Below are 10879 nucleotides of genomic sequence, written 5' to 3' on the forward strand. Positions count from 1 at the left end.
GATTTACAGCCTCGGAAACCCTGTATACGGTCGCTGAGTTGGAACCAACTCCACAACACATAACAACAACAACAATGTGTGCTATATGTCTGTGTCCCTAAGTCTGAAGATATGTGATTGTGTGGTCTCTGAGGCCATGTAACCATGTAACTATGTCACAGGGTGGGTAGGAGAGTGTGACCTCTGGTGGGGGCTGTGTGTCTCCGTGTTGTGTGTGTGAACCTGAGTGTGTGTTTGTGTGTCTAAGTGAGCAGAGGTGTCTGATGTCTTGGGCACTCCCCGGGAGAGTGAGAGGGTTAGGGTGTGGAAGCTGTTCTGGTCACTAGGACCCAGGACAGCTTCCTTCTGTGACCAGGCAGCCCAGGAGGCAGTGGCTCCCGCAGACATTGTGTTCTCAGTGAAGACCCCACCCCAAGCTGGCTACCTGGTGATGGTGTCCCACGGCGCCTCCGCAGACCTGCCACCCAGTCTGGACCCTGTGCAGAGCTTCTCACAGGAGGCAGTGGATGCCGGCCAGGTCCTGTACCTACACTCCCGTCCCGAGGCCTGGAGGGATGTCTTCTCCCTGGACGTGGCCTCGAGCCTGGGTGCTACCCTGGAGGACATCCACATGGAACTGGAGGTGCTGCCTGCTACGATCCCTCTGGAAACACAGAACTTCAGTGTCCCTGAGGGTGGCTCCCGCACCCTGGCCCCTCCACTGCTCCACATCACTGGGCCCTACTTCCCCATGCTGCTGGGCCTCAAGCTGCAGGTGCTAGAAGCGCCCCAGCACGGGACCCTGCAGAGGGAGGAAGAACCTCAAGATCAGACCCTCTGGGCCTTCTCCTGGAGAGAGGTATGGCTGTCGGGAAGGCGCTGGGTGTGCATGCCAGCTCAGGGGTAAGGTGGGGCAAACCCGGGGACTCCCCATCAGGCGTGTGTACAGTCCTTCCTCATACCCACTCTGGGAGACAGAACTTCTTATCCCCATTTCCCACCTGCAGACACTGAAGCTCTGGAGAAGTCTATCTTCTGCACCCAAAGGCAGGGTGGGAAGGGTGGTACCTTCTGGGACCTCACCTCCAGCCCCCGGTCTTCCTGCAGGTGCAACAGCAACTGATCCGCTATGTGCACGATGGGAGCGAAACACTGACAGACTCCTTTGTCCTGGTGGCCAATGCTTCAGAGATAGACCGCCAGAGCCGTCCCGCAGTCTTTACTATCACTGTTGTGCCTGTCAATGACCAACCCCCTGTCCTCACCACAAACACAGGCCTACAGGTGACAGCAGCCCTGGAGCCGCCCCCACCTCCTCTTACTTCCCAGCATGCAACTCTCCCTCTCTGAGCCTCAGTTTCCTCCTCTGTAAAATGGGCACATTGGCACCTGCTTCACAGGGTTGTTGGGAGGAGAGATGAAGTAGTGCTCCAGACATGGAACACAGGTGTGAGACTTTGTTACTGAACACAGTACTCAGGGCAGCCTTGTGAAAAGCCGCTGCAAAGTCCTGGGTTTGCAAACAGCTGGCACTTTTTTTCTTGGGCTTAGGACTAGAACTCCTGGAGAAAGTTCTTTCAAGCCCATGAGGGTAGGAGGTAATTAAGTTCTTCACCTCCACCCTCGGACCCCAGCTTGTTTCCCCAAATCTCTAAACTTTACCCATTTTGCGTTGAGGCCCAGAGAGATGATCGAATTTCTCTGGGGTCACAAAAAGTAGTGACTTGTAAAACAGAAACGGTGTGACCTGACCCCAATGCAACAGCGGGTGGGGACCCTTTGGTGTAGAGACTCACAGGTCAGCGGAAGCCTTGGAAAGTTTCCAAAGTGGGAGTCGGTGGTGGTGTAAGAAGTTTGTGGGGAGCTTTCCTAGAGCTGCAGGCAGGGTTGCTGTGCGGCAATATGGCCACCAGGTGGTGGTATTCACCCATGTTTGTTCTAGGAGCCCAGCGCTGAAACCCCCCGCCATACCTTGTAGCTCCTCCCTCCCCAACTCTGACGGGGCGGGAACCCACGAATCCCTATAGGCTTACATTTTTGGATATGGGAGCATCACCTCAACACCGACCACAAGTTGTTCATATAACAGGACCCTAATCCTAGGAACAGAATCCAGCGCGTGAGGGGGGATTCCCCTTCACTCTGTGCATGACAGGGACTGAGTATGCCTGGCTACCCCTCCCCACCTGCTCAGGGCCCATAACTACCGAGGAAACACCAGGATCTTCATCCCAGGCCTGCTGCAATGTTCCAGACTGGACCCCCCTACCCCCCTCAGTCCCAGCTCTCAGTACCCCATCCACAGTGACCCTTTCAGGACAGAGGAAAACTACTCCATAAGGTTTTCAAGGCTGTAAATCTTTACAGGAACAGACTACTGCCTCATCTTTCTCCCATGGAGTAGGCAGTGGGTTCAAATCACCAATCTTTAGGTTAGCAACCCAGTGCTTAGCCCAGTGTGCCATTTCTCAGTCTTTGGGCAGAACAAAACTCAACAATCCCAGCTGTAGAGGGGCTGAGGGTAGACCCAGTGATCCCAAGAAGTCACACTGTTGATCAGGACTGGGGTCTCGGGAATGAGAACTTGGTGAGGTTAAGAGCTGAGGCTTCACTGAGGTAGGGGAACCAGAACTGGCCCTGAGGCTCAGGCAAGATTAGGGCAGATAGTGAGGAAGGGGTCTGTGGGTCCTGGGTGTCTGGGAAGGTGAATAGGACCCAGGGGAATTTCCAAATGGCAAGAGGCCCCAGTAGCAGCTAGGGGTCTGAGCCCCCACACTGCTGGAGATCAGATAGCAGCTCCCACAAGGAATATGTGGGTGAACATGGCGGGGCAGCACCTTCACAGACCTGTGTCCACAGATATGGGAAGGGGCCACTGCACCCATCCCTCCGGAGGCCCTTAGGGGCACAGACAGAGACTCGAAGCCCGAGGACCTGGTCTACACCATCGAACAACCCATCAATGGAAGACTCATGCTGCGGGCAGCAGACACTGAGGTTCACAGTTTCACACAGGCCCAGGTGGACAACGGGCTGGTGCTGTTTACACACAGAGGTGGGTGCTGAGAGGGGATCCTGCTGCTTCCTGCAGCCCATGGGGAGGCCTTTAGGAGCCATTCTAACTCCACCCTTGTCCCCAGGAGCCCTGGATGGAGGCTTCCACTTCAGCCTCTCGGACGGAGAGCACACTTCTCCTGGACACTTCTTCCGCGTGGTGGCCCGGAAGCAACCGCGTCTCACCCTGGAAGGCAGCCGGACACTGACCATCTGTCCAGGTGGGTCTGTCCTGGACCTCCTGCATGCCCGGTGGCTGGGAGGCAGAGCTGACAAGACACACCACCTCTCTGCAGTCAAAGCTCCCAGTCCTGGCTCTCAGTCAAAGGTTGACAGGCCCCCTTTTGTCTCTCAGGGTCCATCCAGCCCCTCAGCAGCCACAATCTGAAAGCCAGCTCCAGTGAAGGTACAGATCCCCACCACCTGCGCTACCATGTGGTCGGGGGCCCTCAACTGGGCCGGCTGTTCCATGCCCAACAAGGCAGTACTGGGGACGCCCTGGTGAACTTCACTCAGGCTGAGGTAAGAACCCCGGGTCTTTGTGGCCCTCCCTCCCTTCAGTCCCCACATTAACCCCCAAGCTTCCCCACACTTCAGCAATATGAAGGACTAGGTCAAATGACCACCAGGGGGCCAGGCTAGCAAAACCACTGGGGAGGATGAGAAGAGACTACGTGGCCGACACACATGCACTGGGGCGGGGGAGGGCATCACTGCCCCACCGCACTGTAAGTTCAGCTGGCCAGGGACCAGCGTCCCTGTTCTGCAGATAAAGCTCACAGAGATCTGGCAACTTTATCCAGAGCACATGGTTAGTTAAGGACAAAACCAAGACTATGCCTTCTGGTTGCTAATCCAGAATGACTTTCACCAAAGGACTCTGCTTGCTCCCCCAGAGCTTGGAGACCCCTTGCCTGTGTTTTGCCTCTCACCTAACCAGACCCCTCCTCACTACATACGCCCCTGTGCTCAGACCTCCAGCCTCCCACCCCACACCCCATCCACTCTTGGTTTCCTTCCTGTTCGCCCTCCAGCCAGGGCCAGAAGTTATAAACCAGTCGTCACAGGCCACATTGGGCCCACAGATAGGTTTAACCTGGCCTGTTTAATGTGCTTAATTTCTTACAAGTAATTGTCAGCATGTAACATTTGGGAGGCTTCACATAAAAGCCTGATTTCCAGTGCTTAAAAACCTGTGCTTCCTCTAAGAACAATCAGCTGGGCCAAGACATTGCCTCCCCCTTGAGGCTGGGTGATCCCCCTGTGCACCAGACAAGCAGTGGTCCCTCTTTAGGCCCACACTGTTCCCTTCAGAATGGATCCTGATCCTCAGCTCACCAGTCCCCACCACCCCTTGACTCCCACACACTGAGACCCCAGTTAACTGGCCTCTCACTGTTGCACAAGTTCTATTTTTCTGAGAGAAGGAAAATGGTTCCCTGCATTGCCTAACATGGGAAAACAAAAGATACTCCAAAGGGACAAATTTTGACTAAAAAAGGGAGGAAACCTGTTTCTTTATGGCAGTGAAGGCTATTCCTTGGTGTTTAATATGCAAGGAGAGTTTTTGTGTCTCAAAGGTAAGTAAGCCATTGCAGGACCTTAAGCCAAAGACTAACCTAGTCCCACTTAGATTTTAAAAGGCTCACTCTGGCTTCTGTGCTGACAGGACTACAGCAGGGAGACAGAATAACAGTCCAGGCAAGAGATGATAGAGTGAGAGACAGGTCGAGAAGGAGTCCGAGGTTTTAGCCTGAGCCACTGCAGGCACGGAGTTGTGGGGAATGTGGTGAGAGTCAGGACAGACCAGGAATCCGTGGGGGCATTTCACCATCATCCACTAGACAACGTGTGGAGTTGTGGGGGGCTGGGGGATGGATGAGTCACCCTTCTGGGGATGAGCTGGAAATACAAATAAGACTCACCAGCATAGATGCCTGGAGGGGAGTGTGTGGGGAACATCAGTAGAGAGAGAAGAACACCTGAAGACTACGTAATACGATGCTGAAGAAAAAGAGTCTGAACGAATAGCCATGGAGGAACACTAAGAGAGTGGGATATTCTGGAAGCCGTGGCGAATTTAGAGAAAGGAGAACTCCGTGGTGTCAGTGCTGAGTCAGATCAGACCTAAGAACAGACCACTGGAGCTCATCCCATGGTGGCTTTGATGGTATCATGGGAGCAAAAACCTAGATGGAATACGTTCAGAACAATTTAGAAAGAGAATATAGACTATTCTTCTGAGGAGTTTTACTGCAGAGGAGAAATAAAAAGGAGGCTGGGGGACAGCTGGTAGAAAAGTAAAGTCAGAAGAAGTGTTTTCATTAAGATGGAAGAAAGAATATGTGTATACTGATAGGGGAGTCCCTCAATATTACTGTTAACCCTCTCAGCTGTTCACCAAAAGGTTGGAGGTTCGAGTCCTTCCAGAGGTACCTTGGAAGAAAGGCCTGGTGATCGACTTCCAAAACCTCAGTTATTGAAAACCCTGTGGAGCACATAGGGTCACTGGTATGTGTGTTATACACACACTTATGGGAGCAGTCCATCCGAGGGGGAAACTGAGGCCCTAGGAGAGAGAGGAGACTGAGGGAATGGCGTCTTCAGAGGTAAGAGAGGATGGGATCCAGAGCAAAGGGGGAAGGACTTGCTGCACACAGAAACACAGCTAGGTCATTGCTTTCCTAGAGGCTCAGAGATGTGAGAGCCACCAAGGTGCCCTAGATAGGATCTGAACTCTGACAACTGGCTCATTGGGGACCCAGTGAGCAATGAGGGAAATGCAGATTCCAGATGTGGAGCTGGGCACAGGCTAGAGAGCCCAGAGGCTGGACCCTGAGGGGTGGTCAGGAGGACCATGAGTCCAGTCCTAGTGCCAGCCAGGGAGGAGGCTGCTGACCACCACAGGCTGGGCCTACCTCTCGCCTTCAACCAAGATGTCTTTCTCTCAGGTGTCTGCTGGGCATGTTCTGTATGAGCACGAGATGCCCCCTGAACCCTTTTGGGAGGCCCACGATACCCTGGAACTCCTGCTATCCTCGCCCCCTGCCCCCGACATGGTGGCCACCTTCACTGTGACTGTGTCCTTCGAGGCTGCCTGTCCCCAGCGCTCCAGCCGCCTCTGGAGGAACAAAGGTGAACAGTGGGATGGGCTAACAAGGTTGGGGGGACACAAGAGGGACATGGGCCAGACTCAGCAGCTCCTGCCTCCAACTGCCAGGAGCTGGGAGCTTGTATGAGATGGGGCATAATGCCCATCCTGGTGCACCTACTGTGTGGAGGATCATTCCAACCCTGCCCTGGGTCCACTGCCTAACTCTGGCAGACTGGATCTTCACAGTCTGTGTCCCACCTCCAGGTCTCTGGGTCCCCGAAGGCCAACGGGCCGAGATCACCGTCACTGCCCTCGATGCCTCCAACCTCCTGGCCAGCATTCCGTCCCCCCAGCGCCCCAAGCATGATGTGCTCTTCCAGGTCACGCAGTTCCCCACCCGGGGTCAGCTGTTGGTATCCGGGGAGCCCCTTCACGCCGGGCGACCACACTTCCTGCAATCGGAGCTGGCCACAGGGCAGCTGGAGTATGCTCATGGAGGAGGGGGCTCCCAGCAGGACAGCTTCCACTTCCATGCCCACCTCCAGGGACCGGCAGGGGCCTCTGTGGCAGGGCCCCAAACCTCAGAGGCCTTTATCATCACAGTACGGGATGTGAATGAGCGGCCACCTCAGCCCCAGGCCTCGGTCCCACTCCGGCTCACCCGGGGCTCCCGGGCCCCCATCTCCCGGGCCCAGTTGAGTGTGGTGGACCCAGACTCAGCTCCTGGGGAGATCGAGTACCAGGTGCAGCGGGCACCCCACAATGGCTTCCTGAACTTGGCAGGGGGCAGCCCAGGGCCAGTGACCCACTTCACCCAGGCTGATGTGGATGCAGGACGACTGACCTTCATGGCCAACGGAAGCAGTGTGGCTGGCATCTTCCAGCTGAGTGTATCTGATGGGGCCAGCCCACCCCTGTCCATGTCCCTGGCTGTGGATGTTTTGCCATCTGCCATTGAAGTGCAGCTACGGGCTCCCCTCGAGGTGCCCCAAGCCTTAGGCCGTGCCTCGCTGAGCCGACAACAGCTCCAAGTGGTTTCAGATCGGGAGGAACCGGATGCAGCATACCGCCTCATCCAGGGTCCTCAGTATGGGCATCTCTTGGTGGGCGGGCAGCCCGCCTCAGCTTTCAGCCAGCTCCAGATAGACCAGGGACAGGTGGTCTTTGCTTTCACCAACTTCTCCTCTGCCCACGATTACTTCAGCGTCCTGGCACAAGCACGGGGTGCCAATGCATCAGCCGTAGTGAACATCACTGTGAGGGCTCTGCTGCATGTCTGGGCAGGTGGGCCATGGCCCCAGGGTGCCACCCTGCGCCTGGACCCTGCTGTCCTAGATGCAGCTGAGCTGGCCAACCTCACACGCAGTGTGCCTCGCTTTCGCCTCCTGGCCGGCCCCCAACACGGCCGTGTGGTTCGTGTACCCCGGGCCAGCATGGAGCCCAGGGATGGTCAACTTGTGGAACAGTTCACCCAGAAGGACCTTGAGGATGGGAGACTGGGGCTAGAGGTGGGCAGGCCCCCTGACCCCGCAGGCACGGGCGACAGCCTCACGCTGGAGCTGTGGGCACAGGGGGTCCCACCTGCTGTGGCCTCATTGGACTTTGCCACTGAGCCTTACAATGCAGCCCGGCCCTACAGCGTGGCCCTGCTCAGTCTCCCTGAGGCTGCTCAGACAGAAGCAGCAGAGAAACCAGAAAACAGCTCCCCGACCAGCTACCTGGGCCCTGCAGCATCCAGCCCCGTGCCCACTGAGGCCAGGGGAGGCTTCCTGAGCTTCCTCGAGGCCAACATGTTCAGCGTCATCATCCCTGTGTGCCTGGTCCTCCTGCTCCTGGCGCTCATCTTGCCCCTGCTCTTCTACCTCCGCAAACGCAACAAGACGGGCAAACACAACGTCCAGATCCTGACTGCCAAGCCCCGCAACGGCTTGGCCGGTGACAGTGAGACCTTCCGAAAGGTAGAGCCAGGCCAGGCCATCCCACTAACGGCAGTGCCTGGCCAGGGGCCCCCACCGGGCAGCCAGCCTGACCCAGAGCTGCTGCAATTCTGCCGGACACCCAACCCTGCCCTCAAAAATGGCCAGTACTGGGTGTGAGGCCTGGCCTGGGCCCCCGCTGCTGACTGGGCCAGGGACAAGTTTGCCCAGGCCCTGGGCCCCACTGCTCCCAGGTCCTGGGAGCAAGAGAGACCTGGACATCCTGAGAGTGGAGGGCACCTGCAGGTGGTCCCAGGGCGTCTGGAGGAAGTGCAGTTTCCGCAGCTCACTCCATGTCTGCAAGGGGGCTAAAGGAGGAGGCAGGTTTGGGGTCAGTCCCCTGCCCTGGAGCTAGTTTGGACTTTCTAAGCCAGGGGGCCTCCTACAAATCCCAGGGTTTGGCCTTGGATATCTCACATCCAGACTGCCAAGAGGGCCAGAAGAAGTTGTCCTAGGGAAGGAAGGGATAGATTTAGGGACTCCTGGCTTTTCTCCCCCAACCTAGGCTTCTCCTTGTCTCTGTCTGTCCCAGGATTCAGGGGAGAACTATCCCCCCAACTAATTTTTTAGGGAGAGGGGAGTTCCTGGAGCAGAGGGCAGAAGGAGAGAGCTCCTCTGCTCTCTAGAAGGCATTAGCCAGTAGGATCATATGTTCAGGGTGGGAAGGGTTGCTCTGGGGATGGGTTTATTTAAGCGAGATTGCAAAGAAGCTATTTAATATGGTGCTGAGCTAGGCTGGATGATGGAACCCTTGGGGTGTGGTATGGTAGAAGCTCTGAGGCCAGGGCATTCTCAGGCCCGACCCTTCAGTTAGGGGCTCCATCCAGAATGGACTGGGGCATGTTCAAGGTCTCTGACCAAGGACCACCCCAGTGTCTGTGCTCCTGAAGGCAGGGTAGCGAGCAGTTAGGGCTAATTGAGTCCATGGGGCCTGGATAAATGGTGCTTTGGGCTCTGAACATTTGCATTATTTGTATCTGTGCCCTCCTCTCAGGCAGCCATTCCACCAGGCCAACAGACCATGTGAGCAGGTGGAACAGTCTTTGCAGAGTAAACCCAAGCCTGTTGGTTTAGGAGTGATAAGGCCGTCTACAGGGAGCTTAATAAAGCACAGGTGTTAGGAGCTCCTTGCCCTATGTTTCTTATCTCCACCTTTGGCCTCCACAGCCCTATCCCACCCCACCCACCTCCCTTTCAAATAGTTAGGGTAGCAAAGTAAAAGTGGGGGTGGCGGACAGATCTCAAGGCTGAGCCAAGGGGGAGGGGGAAGAGGAGCTACAGACTCCCCTTGGCTCCCTGGAGATTTTTACCACTACTTCTGCCAATAAGAGCTTTGGTGGCACATCAGTTAAGTGCTTGATAGCTAACCACAAGGTTGGTGGTTCAAACTCACCCAAGGGCTCTGTGGGAAGAGACCTGGAAATCTGTTTTCATAGCAGTTACGGTCTAGAAAACGCTATGGGTCAGTTCTCCCCTATGTTGTCCATCACTGTGAGTTGGAAATGGACTTGTCATCAGCTAACAGCAGTAACAACCTCTGCTGGTCTCCATCCTTTCAACAGGAGGACCAAGAGCTTCCTTCTCAAAGGCAGCGTGAGCAGCAAGGGCTCTGAAAAGCCAAGTTTGGGGATCCACCATTGGCTAGAGATGGGTTAGGAGACCACAGTATCCCTGAAAGGTCCTTCTAGGACTGAGATGTTGAGGAGACTCCACCCTCTAGCCCTTTACTTTCAGGGGTCTTCAGGGTCAGAGGTAGGAATTCCAGAGACTCTGGCAGGCCTTGAGATTGGAGACACCTGGAAGAAGCAGGAGAGGTGCCAGACTCCAGGGAGACTAGAGCAGGGGGTGGGGGCTCCGGCTTCCGAGCACAGCTGGGTGAGAGTGGGGAGCCCCAGTTACCTTTTGGTAGCTGACCCATACCTGGGGCCACAGTCACCTCTTCACACCAACACTCATAACAACTGAGTCAGGAACAAGGGCAAGAGAGGAGATCCCACTCTCCTGGTCCTGGACCACCCCCCTCCTGATACCCTCATCTCAACACAGACTTCCCAGAGCCTCCTCACTCCACCTTCTCAGAAGGTTTGAGGCAAGAAACCTCGGTATATATAGAGGTAGAATCTCGGTATATCAGTGCTGGAAGGGCCCTGTGGACCCAGGGAGACTGAAAACCCTGGAGCGGAGGAAAGCTGCCAACAAGGTAGTTGTAGAAAAGCCAAGGCTCTGGTTGCCACACTCAACAGTGATACCCTTCAAGGTGGGTGGTCAGTCTTGTGGAACTCTGAGTTGGTCTCAGGGCTCCTACATAAGCAGAGCTCCCAGCCCTGGCCCCCACATTCTCTATAAGCCAGGTCTCCTGCACCTACCAAGAGTACCTCACCTCGAGGCCTGCCTCCCCCCACTGCTCTGCATTGCCTCCCTGAGGAGGAGCAAGGGGCCAGTCTCCACCCAGGGTGACTGGTTTCCTAGGAAGTGTAAGCTGAGATGAGAGTGATGGGCCTGCCAGGCAGATTCTGGCCTCAGCTCGGATTTCCCCCTAGAGGACTGACGACACCAGCAGTCTCTGTTCACACAGACTGCCCTGCCCCCAGTGCCTTGGCACCAGTCAGCACAGCTCCAGTCCTCCTCTAGCCTGTACTGGCCAGTGGGCTGGTACCGATGGCATGGGGCCAGCAGCTCTGCCAGGACCTGGGAGAGGGTCTTTGATTGGCACACCCTACCAGGGGATCCTGCCTGAATGGGGTTCCTCAAAAGGCACTGTGGGGTAATACACTGG

General features: G+C 56.0%; 1 protein-coding gene across 1 annotated transcript in view; it reads left to right on the forward strand.

Moving 5' to 3' along the window:
* CSPG4 (chondroitin sulfate proteoglycan 4) overlaps positions 1–8263 on the forward strand; it is a 36214-nt gene extending 27951 nt beyond the window's left edge. Inside the window, exons 7-13 of the mRNA XM_006866562.1 lie at positions 356–838; positions 1087–1263; positions 2839–3034; positions 3120–3254; positions 3389–3555; positions 5985–6168; positions 6392–8263. Of these exons, the coding sequence (XP_006866624.1) occupies positions 356–838; positions 1087–1263; positions 2839–3034; positions 3120–3254; positions 3389–3555; positions 5985–6168; positions 6392–8223 (3174 nt within the window). The 3' untranslated portion in view covers positions 8224–8263. The remainder of the gene's footprint in view (positions 1–355; positions 839–1086; positions 1264–2838; positions 3035–3119; positions 3255–3388; positions 3556–5984; positions 6169–6391) is intronic.
* Positions 8264–10879: the final 2616 nt, after the last annotated feature.

The sequence above is a fragment of the Chrysochloris asiatica genome, unplaced genomic scaffold (assembly GCF_000296735.1).
Source record: "Chrysochloris asiatica unplaced genomic scaffold, ChrAsi1.0 scaffold00092, whole genome shotgun sequence".
NCBI classification, from domain to species: Eukaryota; Metazoa; Chordata; class Mammalia; order Afrosoricida; family Chrysochloridae; genus Chrysochloris; species Chrysochloris asiatica.